The sequence below is a fragment of the Nelumbo lutea genome, chromosome 2 (assembly GCF_056320005.1).
Source record: "Nelumbo lutea isolate HS-2025 chromosome 2, American lotus-T2T, whole genome shotgun sequence".
Taxonomy (NCBI): Eukaryota; Viridiplantae; Streptophyta; class Magnoliopsida; order Proteales; family Nelumbonaceae; genus Nelumbo; species Nelumbo lutea.
This window is the reverse complement of record NC_142685.1, coordinates 63,685,305-63,700,497: the sequence shown is the minus strand read 5'-3', so window position 1 is coordinate 63,700,497 and position 15,193 is coordinate 63,685,305. Positions and strand designations below refer to the sequence as shown.

At 35.0% G+C, this 15,193-nt stretch overlaps 1 protein-coding gene across 1 annotated transcript; it reads left to right on the top strand.

Moving 5' to 3' along the window:
• Positions 1–11,017: 11,017 nt before the first annotated feature.
• Positions 11,018–14,317, top strand: LOC148871175 (zinc finger protein WIP3-like). The gene is made up of 2 exons (XM_088974093.1): positions 11,018–11,916; positions 13,463–14,317. The coding sequence occupies exons 1-2, from the start codon at positions 11,344–11,346 to the stop codon at positions 13,910–13,912; spliced, it is 1,023 nt and encodes a 340-aa protein (XP_088830219.1). The 5' UTR covers positions 11,018–11,343; the 3' UTR covers positions 13,913–14,317.
• Positions 14,318–15,193: the final 876 nt, after the last annotated feature.

Here is a 15,193-nt window from a genome sequence, read left to right as displayed (position 1 = left end):
ATAGAGAAAAGATAGGGTTTCCATATCATGTTTCTATTAGGAGAATTACCTAGAAATACTCCAAAAGTTGGTGGACAAGATTGGAAGGGAAAAACAAGAAAAGCGCTTATTCAATAAATGCTTAAAAGTAGCTCAAATTTGAGGATTATTTTTAAGCACTTTTTTGTGGCTTTTGTCAAGTGCAAATAAGAACTTATTTCAGGATTTTGTTTGGTCCCTATGGTTAAAAGGCTGAAAGCCTGAAACTAAAGTTGTTTAGATCAGTAGATTAATATACTATTGAATATTTTTTTACTTAATTTTTTTATCCACTTCAATTCAACGTCAGTTGTTATGAAATGGACCCCTAACTCTTAACAAAAGTGATAAACAAGAGGGTCTATCACATCATATATTCTGTTGGAAAGTGAAGGGTTTAAATGAGAGAGATCGACTTCCGTTAGGGCAAACTTGTGCCCACACCGTTCTAATAGCCTTTTGCAACCTTGCATTGGGAATATCTCCCCATGAAATAAAGCACATAAGTATGGAAATATTCTCAATGCAAGGCAGTAAAAGCTGCTCGAACGAGCTTTGCCCTGACTGAAGCCGAATTCTAAATAAAAAGGATAAAAAATGGTGGAGCACTATTTCAGCTGTGGTATCTTGGTGAATTTGGTAGGAGAGGAATTAGAAAATATTTCAAAATAGGAGTAGCTCATTGGAGGATCAAATCAGGAAGATTCTAGGCACCATCCATTCTTGGTTGGCTACAACAGAGCTATTTAAAGGAGTTGCCCATCAGACCTGCCATTTTGTTTTTGTCACAACCTTCTTAATCACTTATTTATTAAAAGTCAAAGCAATTAGCAATTCAGTTCAGCCACTTTAGTTGTTACTAAGGGGAGTTGAATTTTGTTAGCAATGGCATTTGCATTTAATACATTGATAATGTTTGCTATAATCCTCCATTCCCCTCCAAGATGGTTCTTAATTCATATCAAGGTTAATTACTTAAGTATATCTTATATTAGGCATACCCTATGGTTTGCAAAGTTACGATATACCTTGTGAGTAGAGGTGTAAATCTGGCTCAGCACGGCATGACACAATGGCACATGGGTCGTGTTGGGCCGGGGGTTTTAGGACCATGGGCCAGCACGACATTATGCGCTTCGTGCCACCTGCGACCCATGTATTGGCATGACCCAACTTGTAGCACGGTTGACCCAACCTATGGGCCCGCAAATGGGTTGAGTGTAGCCCGTTTGAGAAAACTAGCCGTTAGGTTCCTTGGAGGACCCCCCCCCCCCAATAGCTAGTTTCAACTTTTTAAGGGAGTTTTTATAAAAATACCCCCTCAATCAACAACTATAAGCCTATAAATAGCTATATAGGGAGGGTATTTATGTACTTTGGCTTTAGGGGAAAGAAAAAGACAATAATGCCCCTCCAACAACTATATCGTATAATATAACAACTAGTTTGGGTCTTTTGGGACTTTGGGGGCACTTGGGTAAATTGATAAATGACTTTATAATGACCAAAGTACCCCTCCCAACAATTAAAAAATAGCTAATTTTTAGGGTTTTTGGGCAATCAAATTATTGTCAATTCATATAAATAGTCATATCCTTCACCATTTTCATCACACCAATTCAACAATTCTGAATTCTCTTCTCAAATCTCATTATCTCATACTTTCTCAGTCTATCATCTCATACTGTCATAGTGTCATACACTTAGCAATTTAGTGGGCTTTGGCCTTTGAGGCTTTAACTGTTGAAATCAAGTTGAGATTTTAAACTGGTAATCCAACTATCCGGGCAAGTGTAATTAAATTAATTTTTGCTTTTTTTAGAATTAAAAAATGGCAAGCTCATCCTGAAACCAATTCCCCAACAATAAGTTCACTAGCCCCATTTGGAAAGTATTTAAAATAGAGGAGGTTGAGGGGAAGGCAAAAAGAGTCATTTGCAAAAAATATAGGATTGACTTTAGCTTCAGTAGCAAGTGTGGTACTTGCCACTTGGGTAGACATTTACTCTTCCATGAGAAGTAAGAAAAAGACATCTACTTTAAAGATTTGCTGGATGTTGAGGACAAATTATAAGACAAAGGAAGGCATGGCACTACTACACCTGATGAAGCAAATGATTGAAGTCAAGGAGATGGAATAGTTTTTTCAATTTTATTTAAATTATTTGTTATTTTTTCAACAATGTAATTTTTTATTTTCAATTTGTAATTTTTTTCTATATTTTAAATGAAATAAAATTCATATTTTTCCAATTTATTATCCATTTTGTATTTTGGTAAGTATTTTTTTCATATTATTTCTAAAGGAAAATTAAGTATTTTAGTTTTACTTAGCAAAAAAAATTAAAAAATCAAAATATCAAAAAAAAATCTAGGCCTTTTTGGCCATGTTTAGTCCAAGCCCAAGGCACGACTTAGACATGCGGCACAACTTGCAGCCCACCCAGGTCAGACTTGTGGCACAAGTCTACAAGGGGGGCTCGAGCTGTGGGCATTTTCAGGCCGACCTTTTCCTTTAAATCAAGCATAGCCTTAAAGTGAGATCTTATCATCATAGGTCCCAAGAATCTTGGACTGTGAATGAGGTGTGTTGGGTTTATGGGGTTTCATCAAGGGTATTTTTGGAAAATCTTATAAATGTAAGCTGTGTTATGCCTTGTAATCTCAACCATTGGAGATAACTAAGATCCAAGGGGTGGTATCTATTAGGGTTTTTCCTCTTTTGATGTCTTTTGTCTTTTGAGAAAAAGAGAGAGTGAGAAGAAGAAAACAAGAAGGAAAAGCACATGAACGTGAGAAAAAGAAGGGCTGTAGAAGGAGAGCCATTATAACTCTATTAGAAACTTCTATAGTGGATTTCTTGTTCTTGAACGTCCGTGGACATAGGCCATAGTGCTGAACCACGTAAATCTGGTGTGCTCTCTCCATCTCTCTTCCATTTTCTACTTTATGAGTTCTGCATGTTAAATTTCTACTCTTGTATGTTTGTTATGCTTGAATACACTATTCCATTAGCATAGTTTTAAACATTTAGAACTGGTATCAGAGCTATTGGTTTCCTTTATAAGAGAAGAATATCTTTTACATAAGAGAAGAGCTAGATGTCATTGAACCGGAAGATGGACATGTAAATGGTGAAGATGCAGAAAATTATGATAGAGTGATGCCAAGAATCAGAAGAAGAAGAAGAGAGATAGAGAGAAGAGGAGGGACATGATTTGAAAATTTAATAAACAGTTAAGGCCATTTTTGTCCTTTTATCTATTTTTTTTGTCAATTTGAGTAGGAATGACAACTGGTAGGGTACCCATGCAAATTGTCCTGTTCCAAACCTGTTAAACCCCTTGACCAAAGGTTTTTTACTAAATAAAAGTTTCTTAATGCTTATAGTGTGACTTGAACCTAGATCAATTAATGATAGCGCCAAATCTCTTAGCACTACTTTAAGCCACTAAGCCGTCACCTTTTGTGTTATTTAATGAAATAAAATAGGTTTTATTAACTTTTGTGTTCATTAAAACAATCAATACATATATATGATTAACAATTCCAACTAAGAATTAAAATAAATAATATTTTAAATTAGCGTTTTACAATTAAATGAAATAAACAATCTATAAAATCCAAATTTATATCAAATGATGATTTTAATATCAAGAAATTTATACAAATAAAATATTAATAAGAGAATAATTATCTTTGTACTTAAAATTTATAAATTTGTGCATGATATATAATATAATAGGTTCATATTTATGCATCCCAGGTATCGGGTATCGAATACCCTAAAGTCAAAACACAAACCCTATAGGGTTTTAATCTAAAATCCCAAACTAGTCCCAAACCCTATAGGGTTTTGACAAACGGGCCCTGTTAGGGTCAGGACGAGCCGGATACTCAAAAATTCTTGTGAAATTGCCATCCCTAAATCCGAGTGGCAAATGATTTAACAAGGCATATTTAAGTGGTTTAAGAAACCACGATGTATATTTAAGGCCCTATTCATTTTCCGGGAAGTTACTTACCCAAGTAAATGCATTTACCCATATTCTTTTATTTCTTGGGTAAATAAGACAATAACCATTGTAGCCATAAAAATTTATTATTAAAAGGGACAATTTTGTCCCATCCAATGTTGGCAACTTTCCCCCAATTGAGAAAGTTATTTATCCACTTGGGAGATGGGTATCAATTACTCGGATAAGTAATACCCAGAGAAAATAAAATTTTCATGAACCCCACATAAAATCTGAAAAAAAGTGGCTGACTTTTCCCCTCCCAAAATCCAAAAAAAAAAAAAAAAACAAAAAAACGGACCCTAAGTATTTTAATGAAACCATAAGGCATATTTAAGTAATTAACCCTATAAAAAGTGCATCCAAGGTTGTGATTTAACAAGAGCAATGTGAATGAGTCATGACACTTCAGATCTAATAGATACCTATTAGTCCCATAAGAAATCACATTCAAGGTACAGACTGCGTTGTAAATTAGTCTATATTCTTTTTTTTTTCTTTAATGGCATTGTCTAATATACATGCTCAAAATTGCATTCCTATTGGAGGATCTAACAACAAATACCATAATGTTGTGTTTACTTGATAGAAAGTTTTCCTAGATTTTCTATTTCTCTCTTATTTTCCATCAAACCAAGCGCGAACTATTATGTAACCACGGGATCCCAACACCATTTATGAATTTCTTGCCAAATGATACATACTTGTCTGATTGATTGGCTAAATAAAATGGTTCTATTGGGTTAGCAAAGCCGTGGAAGCAATTATTGAGGTTTTCTAGTTCGTTCCTGCTATGTTTTCTGCCAAATGAGCCACCTATGCTAATATTATTCAAGATTGTGATTTAGGTTTGATTTGGATGAGCTTTTTCCATTTGGTATGTGGGAACAAAAATTGAGCCAAAAAGTTGATAAAATCTGTTGCTTTAAAAAACATAACAATCCAAAGCCAAAATATTTTTAAGTCACAAAGCAAGAAGCTTAAAATTGGAGCTTTATGCTTTGGGGCTTTGATAAGCTTATCCAAAAACAACTTTAATTAGCTGAACTAGCATTTCCAAGCTTCTGACTTGTGTGGACCATTAAAGCCGGTGCATATTTAAACACAAAAACTGTCACCCATTTTTGGCCCAAGATTGAATGGCTGCCTCTCTTATTAGTTTGGCTCTATGTTAGTTACATTCATCATCATTATCTAAACTTTAATTGTTCCAATTATATGGGGTTGGTTATAACATCTTATCCCGGCATTCAATTTGATTACTGTCATATCCATTGTTAAATTAGAAGCTCTTGAACCCTTTCTCACAATCCTTGTCATGCAGCTAACATTCATTGATTTCATTTTGCTCTTTTACTCGATGAACTCCTAAGACTGTGTTTGGTTGCACTGATGCCAAACCCTGACAGTGCAAATGATTTGAATGTAAATTCTGACTTATTTTTGTTTCAAATTGTAGCTTATTTTATTTGATTTCAGTGCAAATGAAGTAGGTTAAGACATGGAGCAGAATAAAGTAAATTCCAAAACAAAATTAAGCAAGAATTTGCATTTTATTACATTAACACACCCATGCATTTGAACTAGTGCAAATAAATTTGCACTGCAACCAAACACAACCTAAGGCTCAGTTTGGAAGGAGTACAAGTACAAATAAGTAGAGTGCAAAACCTTATATTTTGTATGTATTTATACTATGCATATTTGTATTTGTATTCCTTCCAAATGGGGTCTAAATAAAAAACGAAACAAAACATTTTTCTTTCACACTAATGAATATAATATTCAATGCCTTGATCTATCTATAGTATAAGCATATACTTGATTTGGGTTCCATGCAAGTTATAAAAGCTAAATGTGATTATATAATATTAACTAATATCTTTACCCTTAATTAAGCGTGTATAACATGTTCCCTTATATTAGTATTATATAAAATAGATACTTGCCTTAATTCTCTTATATACTAATGAGATTTTATTGTTGCCCTTTCATCATAACAGAAAGAATGCAAATTCCAGATGTGCATTTTTTAATAATCATATGTTGCAATATGAGTTTTATAAGTGTGCACCTCAAATGCTTTAATTTTGATATTTAATGCAACACATTAATAACTCTGGAAAGTAGGTGATAATATATAGTGGGACTCAATTCTGATTAACTGCTCCAACTACCCAGCTAACTTACCAATTCACCCACCACTCAGTTGATTTTAAAAAATTAATGTAGTAACATTATCCCCATAGCAGGTATACAACTAAATTGCTCATGGTGAAATATTTACAACTCGGTGTGCTTTTACGGTATTATTATGAGAAAAGTGTTTTTGATACCATAGAATTGCTTTAAAAAGAATAACGAGTTTTTAGGACAATTGACTTATACTTCCCAGTATAATGTTTAATCAAATGCTTTTTTTCTTTTTTTTTGCATACGGTTGTATTTCAGTTTAACTATATGCCCAATCTAGTTCTTTCTCTTTTCCCTTTTAACTTCTTTTCTTCACAATCAATTACAGTCTAAATCCCTTTCCTTTCCTTCTATAATCGTTATATATATATAGAGAGAGAATCAGTCAATGGCTCAATGGGTTGGTTCAGAGAGAGAGAACTAAAGATTGCTTAAAATGACTGTTGTTTTCAATTGGGTTGGTGTAGAGTAAAAGGACAGAGAAATAAAGCAAATGGAAGAATAACTACTCGTAGTAAATGGATACGATTGGTAAGCTTTAAATGAAAAAATAAAATAAGATAAAAATCTAATAAGACAAAAGGCAAGACCAACACTTAGTCTTCCTGTTGAAAATACACCTAGTCTTCTTGTAGTGGTAGAACTCCACGCCAAAGGAGAGAGAAGAGACTCCATTTCAGGTGCCACAAGCATAACCCCCAGCATTACCTCGAGGCCAGGCCCGCCAGGGTGTGAAGTGGTCCATGGAATGTAGGCCCACCACCCTAGAGAACCTGGCTCATGGGCCTCATATGAACCCAACAAAAAAATGTGTTCATTCCAGTATGGACTTAATGACCTGATATAGCCATATAGGGGATCCATATGGGTCCCCTTCCCCTTAGTATAGGCATTCAGTTTCCACCAAATTCATCAACATCGTTAGATAGGAATTCATTCACACACACAGAATATTCAATGGCTAAAAATTGTCACCTCACCTAATAACAGTGTTTTTAAAACCTAACTGGAAAAACCCTGAACCAGTCGGTCACCTTATTGATTTCATTTCACCCCAAAACTGTTTTCTTTTCTGACAAAAAAAATGTTGATTTGATTAGAAAATTATGACCCGGGTGATTGAACCATCGATTTAAACAGTGATTTTTGACTATTTTTGGTTTTTGTTATTTTTTTAATTAAAATGGATCATCATTTAGACTGAACAGTCGGACCGTTCGACCCGAAAATCAGACCCAAAAGGATTCCCTGTACGATCCGATTTTAAAAGCCTTGCATAAAACACCTCCACGAGATCACGTTTGCTAATCAGAGTTGATTGGATCACCGATCAGCAAGTGGGAGGTCACGGATTCAAACGCGTTCAAGGGGGGAATGTTTTCGCACTTAGTGTAATCTTCCCACGCGCTCATGTCTCCTCATGTGCGCGACGTCGTACGGCACTATCGCCCAGCTGATGGCTGTATACTGTCACCAAGATCTCGCCGTACCCAAAGCCCCATTTTCCTCTTTTCTTTTTTTGCACCTTTGCTTGTCACCTGCGGTGAATTTGTCCCTCAAATCAATTCTTTTTTTTGCACAGGAATTGCATCAGCTTTCAAAAGTTGCCTATGTGAGCTAACACTCTAGCCCAATATAACTAAAGCCATAACATGCCTATGTGCTATTGTGTCTCTTTTTTTTATTCCAGCCAGAGTCACGGGGTGGGGAGATGTTCCTTCAACTTGGCCATGATAAAAATCACAATCAAATTCCTGTGGCAATGACTTTATTAAAAGACAAAAAATATTGAAGAAAAGATGAGATTGACACACAAAAAGATGTCTTCTTTAATGTTATTCTATGCAGAATTTCTTTGTTCATTCTTTCAACCAACATTTGTTATTGATTTCTTGAGTCTTGCTAGTGTGTGCTGATATAAGCAATTACAATGTCAATAAAGTTAGAGATTAATCATATTTTATTGTGTTAGTTAATTGGGTAAAGTTGGAGAATTGTGTTTCGGCATTGAGGTGGCTGGTCTGGTGGCATTTTGCATACGAGGTGCAGAGGGACTGTAGATGATTCTTGTCATTAGTTTGGAACTGGATTGTGTTGGGCAAGGTTAAAACAAATTCTGATGGAGAAGGAATCGTGATTGGGTGTTGATTATGAGAGATGTGGTAGACCACCTACTTGTTCTTTTTTGAAAACGTAGATAAATAAATTTAAGCTAGATAGTGCCATAGGGGGGTCTTTATTCTCACATACCCATGATCCAGATAAAACAAGACAAGGATTATAAATCAATCCATTTAATGGGGTGATCTCATTAAAAAGATTGAAGGGATTATAACCTAATTTATTCCAAAGTTGATATTGCTGTTGTTGTTAAATGTTACATATAAAAAATTAGGGATGACAATTTTTCTCATCATTGATAGGGACCCGATTTAGGGTCGGGGATGGGGATTAATATAAATCTCTGATCGGGTTCGGGTCAGGGATGGGGATTGAGGTCCCCGCCCCGCCCCACCCTGACCTCGATTATATACATATATATTAAATGTTATTATATTTAATATATATTATTATATTATTTATATTATATACATAAAAAAATATTTAAAACATTATTTATAATTTTTTATTTATTTTAAATAAATTTATTAAAAAAACTATTATCCAAAAAATTTTAGGAATTCGAAGAACCCATCTTCATCGGGGATCAGGGATAGAGGACAAATTTTAACCCTAACAAGAATTGGGGATGGGGATGAGATTAATTTTAAAATCAGGATCGAGGAAGGAAAATATGATCCCTACCCCATTGCCATTCCTATAGAAAACCCTAACTGGTAAGACTCAAAAGCCTACAAACATGCTAAGGGCAATTTCTTTCAACATAAAAAAGACATAAATCAATTTATGGCACTGGTTCTCTGAATAAGAGAAACAATTAATTACCAACTGAATAGACTGATGGGCCATTATCTTTGCCGACCATAACCTAGTTTTAATTGTTGATTATGTGATGAGTAAGAGGAAGCTTACCAACCAAAGAACCCTTTATCTAGAAAACCCATGTGGGTCATTGATGGAATTTTGAGTCGGTGCATCTTTTTAATATGCCTAATTAAATTATTAAATCACTAGTAATTCTCAATGAATACCCAACTCATCAAGGACTCTGAATAGCTTTGGTATGGTATTATGCTAGTAGCAGATAGCATATTAGGCACAAAAAACAGAAATGCAGTTGAACAATATTTCAAGAAGAAGTTGTGTATCATCCATATAGTGCCTGTTAATGGGATTGGGATTTGATAATTTCCACCTAACCCAAAGCTCAAGCTGAAACCTACCCAGACAATTGCCAACCAATCAAACCTTAATTACAAGAGTTAATATATCTAAAAACCAGGTTAAGAATAGCTGACCCCTAACAATGAGCAGATAAGCAGTTTACAAGTATTGAATTGACTAAGTTGATTCAGGTTGAGTTAGAGTGTTCAGTTGTAACTCCATCCAAACTCAAAACTAAACCAGGTTGGGATTAGCAAAACCTAACTAGGAAGGAAAATGAATAGGTACTTGGTATCTTTGAAAAGTAATGTGTTATCAACTTATCATCACTCCTCCAGACTAACCCTCTAAGGAACAATTCATATTCGTTCCTTAAGCTAACCAATGAAACTAACATAACATTAACTTAGAAATATCACTTAAAAATTATGCCAAAACTGCAGAATATTTATATGACGATAATACAATAAAACCCTTGTGCGGATGCATGGAATATAGCATGAGAAACACATTTGGTTTCAGAGAATTTTTTGTTTTAAGTAAATAATATAACTTTGTTCATCCTAATTTATAAAATTAATTTCCACAGAACACTGCTAATAGGCATATAAAATTTATCCTTCTTGTTAATAATGCAGGATTGCACTCTATCCAAGAGATTGAATTAAGCATTTAAGCTTAAGTCAAGAGCCTGTAAGACAAGAGGGCAGCTCCTGTCTGTATTCCACCTTAAAAGATAGACATGAGAGAGAGAGAGAGAGAGCATCTCTGATCTCTCTGAAAATCCCCCCCAACAGGAGATGTTGTCGACAAGTGTATGTGGGAGAGTTGCATGTTTTGAGAAGGAGCAAAAAGTTGAATGAGATCCAAACGTACGTCCCACGTCGCACCACAGATGCGGTGAACTTATTGAATCGGGGAAAGGAGTAAAGAAAGAAGAAAACTCAGCTGCTTTTGTCTCAGTCCCACTTTGTTATATCACCATTGGAAGTTTCTTCCAAACGAACAAATTCTCTGCCCTCATTCTACTTCTACGCTTTTCTACTTCTGCAACTGATACTTATGATTTCATACGGAACAGAGACATGGTAAGCTACACCGGTCAAACGCCAACTACCTCAGCTCATGCACAGACACAATGGATCAAGATTTCCAGACCCCACCATTAAATGGATCCCACTTAAGCCAGAGATTATGCCAAAACTGACCACTATAAACCATTTTCATAGATTATTCCAAAGGGTTTTGAAAGAATCTTTGAGCAATCCAAGCGAATAGGTTTAAACATCTGACGATGTAATTTTGATGTAGGGAATCTCTCAAGTGAGACCCAGACAATGGTGGGTCATAGTCCTCTTGGGCAATTGAGGAGGGCAGCTCATTCTCCCGTGGCTCTTTTCTTTTGATGGGGCCCCCTTTGTTAATTTTGCAATATTGGTCTTTTAAATCCTTTTCTCCTTAAATGGGACTACTGCCTCTGTGTCAATACACCGCTAGATGTTCCAATTCCACGTAGCAGATAACTAAGCTCAATCCTTAAAGCTGCTCAGAAAGCATGATTTAAGACTGTTCTAGGTTTATCTTATTTATATTATTGTTTGTTCATTTCATTTTCCCCCAACCCCACCACTACTCTCTCTCTCTCTGGGTACCAAAGAGAAGAAGAGAGGGAAAGGGGGAAGTGAAGGCATCCTCCTAAAAGACAAACCAAACCACCATTCATACATCAATAATAAACCATGAGTCCATGATTTCCCACCTAGACTGCTCTTGAATCCCCAAAGTCTTGAATAAAACTTTCTTAGGAGAGAGATCATAAACCTTTGAGAAGATGAGCATGAGCTATTATGCAGATAATACGGGTTTCTGCTTTCAAACACCAACCTTCATTGAATGGCTCAAACCTTCAGTCTCTCCCCTTTCATCATCATCATCATCATCATCTTTTTGCACGAATACTCAGCAGCAAGCTCAACCTCAGTTCTCAATCCCCATGAGCTGCTTACAACTGCCTATCTTCTATCAACAACAACAAGAAGAAGATTTCCTTCATCAAACTTCCCAGTGCCTCCCTCTTCTAAGCAGGTTTGCTGAGTCTAAGCCCTTGAAAGAAGAGGAAATTGAAGTGCAAAAGGATAGTGTTACTATTAAAGATGGGAAGTTAGAGAAGATTACTGTGGCTTTGCATATTGGACTCCCCAATATAGAAAATTCTGATGATGATGATGAAATCAAGTCCTTAAGTTGTAAGGAAGACAAGTCCATGAAGAAAAATCTTGAAGATTGTTCAATAAACACTGATAGTAGATTTTGGATCCCCACACCAGCTCAGATCCTTATTGGGCCAACCCAGTTCTCTTGCTCCATCTGCAACAAGACCTTTAATAGGTACAACAACATGCAGGTCAGTGATGAATTTCTGCATATTAGAATTTCTTCTCTTCTTTCCATTCATTCCCTTCTATTTTGTGATAATAACAAATTTCAATTTATTTATGCATGGCCATAATGAATGTCTTGAGTAAGCCTTTTACATGGTGGAAAATATTGAAAATATGTCTTTATTTTTGTTTAATCCATTTTCTTGAAGGGGAAATATTTCTTCCCTGTTTCTTCATTTAAAATTTTTGTTGTTTTGTGTGGGATACTGGTATCATTTGATGTGTTCAAGTTGGTCTTCTGGGCTACTATAGTATCAATTCATTATTTCTCTAACTTAAACCACCTGATCGAGAGAGGGAGAGACCCAACAATAAATCAAAATATTTACAGGAGATCCACAAAATTTGAAACTTCATGTCACCAAATGCCTGAAAATTTTCTTCAGATCTATTCATGTAAATATTGCTTAATGCATCCTCATGTATATTTTGGAAACATGGATATATCACCATAATGATCATCATTATCGATCATCATACTCATGTATATTTTAGAAACATGGATGTATCATACATTTAATTACACTTCAACCAAAAACCACTGACAAGAAACATGTTCTTATCCCGGTAAGCTTCTAACACAAAGTGAGGATGTTACTGAATTATGCTCGTAGATATGAGAATTAATCCACATCTTTCTTATGTCATCTAATTGATATACCGTTTATTGATTTAGATCATCCAATTTTCAAGGTCATTTCTTTGATTCGCCCTAGTGGGAAAGATGGACTACTGTTAACTGATGCTACGCATCAAAGAAATTACATTCTGAGAATAAGTAGTTCAGATACTATTTTTCTACCATTCGAGTAGAAAAGTCTCTTAATGGTTTTCGAAGCTCTTGGTTTTCCAGCAATACTAATGACCCAGCAAAAGGTACAAGATACTTAAAGCATCTCAGACTTCCAGGTGTTACAGTATGTCATTGTCGGTTTTGTCTAGCAATCTAATAGTTCTTATTAATTAATTATTTATTTTTGAACCATGTATGTTTCATAGTAACTAGCTAGTAAGAGGGATCTGATCCATAGTAGAAGTAAATCCTAATAATGAAAATTTTACTGCGATTAAATAGAGAAGTTTTTTATAATATTATTTCATGTTTGCAGCAAAAAAACATGTTTTTCCAAGAGATTATCTTAGAACAACATATGATTTTTTTTTTTTTTTTACTTCCATAAGAGTTGTAACTGCCATCTTAGAGGTTCTTGTTTTGTTTAATTAATTAGTTTGTTAATATGAAATATCATATATTTCAGTTGAAATTAAATTAACTTATTAATGAAATTAACTAATAAAAACCCAAAAATAAAGGAAATATGGTAATGATCATAATGGGGTGAAATATAAAAATTTATCATTTTAGATGGCTTTATTTATAGATTGTAAAGGTGAAAGTTGCACCATGAACAGATGCAACATTATAGCATAAAGGTGATTTTTTATGGTAAAAGTACAGTACCAGAAAAAAGGACAATAATATTAATTTTTGTGAAATTTGGGATGTAGATGCATATGTGGGCGCATGGAGCACAATATAGAAAAGGACCAGAATCGCTTAGAGGAACGCAACCAACAGCAATGTTGAGGATTCCTTGCTACTGTTGTGCTCATGGCTGCAAGAACAACATCAACCATCCACGAGCCAAGCCACTGAAAGATTTCAGAACCCTTCAAACACATTACAAGAGAAAGCATGGAGTGAAGCTATTTATGTGCAGAAAATGCAGCAAACCTTTTGCAGTCAGGGGGGATTGGAGAACACATGAGAAGAACTGTGGGAAGCTATGGTTTTGTTCATGTGGGTCTGATTTCAAACATAAGAGATCACTCAAGGACCACATAAAATCCTTTGGAAAGGGTCACTCTCCATACCCTCCTAATGAAAATTTTGAAGAGGAAAAGGAATGCATCACTGGATCATCGGAAGATGAATTGGGTTCTGGAAGACAATTATGATTACTAGTTTGTCTCCTAATTAATTAATTAATCCTTTTAGTTGTTGGGTATGAGTTTACTAAGCCATCTAAGCTTGTCCTCAGTAACAAAAGACTCTCAACAAGTGTCTGATGCAGGAACACAACGGAGAGAAGTTTGCTACAGAGGACAGGTGGGTGAATAGGAAATAATAATGACTTGAAGCTAGAGTCTGCAAAGTGGCTTGATTCAGAAAATGGTTGACATATGAACCACTGTCTTGAAGTAGTTGAATTTTCTTCACCCACTAGAATTTTTATTACCATAAAATTTCAAGCATATTCCAAGGTTAGCTGCTCAGGTGTCTAAAATCTCTGTAATGGAGAAAATTTGTCTACTTCATTAATTGTGTGTTTGTAATAAATAAATGAATCTTTCTTTCTCAAACCCCATCACACTTAATACTAGCACATTGTTATTTGTGACAAATTTCTCCTAATTTAACTCTCACTCATTCATTGAACACTAAAGCAGTTAACTGATTATTAATTAATTTCATTGTTCACTGCTTGAAATTAAGGCTGTGTTTGGTTGCAATGCAAATTTATTTGCACCGATGCAAAACCATGGTAACACAAATGATTTTGGTGCAAATTATGAGTTATTTTTATTTCAAAATTTACCTTATTTTGTTTGATTGCAATAAAAAAAGTAAAAAAAAAAAGACCTGAAACAGAATAAAGTAAAACCCAAAATAAAATTAAGCCAAAATTTGTATTCTTTTCATTTGCACTCCCATGCATTTGTAGTAGTGCAAATAAACTTTTGTGATGCGCACCTTTTATGTGGAGTTGATTCCTCGATCTCATTGTTTTAAGGTCATCATGAGGGATCTAATTTCGGCACCTTTCATCTGGAGTGAGTTTTGAGGATTAAAAAACAAGAAAAGACCGTCTTTGATACATGTAGATTATGCACTGCAAAAAAGGAATTAATATATAATCATTTCAAAACCTTTTTCTTTCCAAGCAACTTTTCTTATCTTTGACAAGTTATAGCACCCTTTTTTCCAAAGGCAAAAGCAAAATAGGGGTTTTTGCTAGGTCCATATTGGAGGCTTAACAAATCCACCACCACTACCCTCTAATTTTAACAAAAACAACTATAATTTGATTAGACTCTCTCTCTCTCTCTCTCTCCCTCCTACGTGGCAATCCAAAATGGGAGTTGGGATCTCCTGCCAACAAAGTTCCAACACCCTGCCAACTTGAATCCATATGCTTGCTCACATCATTATTTCATACGAGTTTCATCGTCACTAGT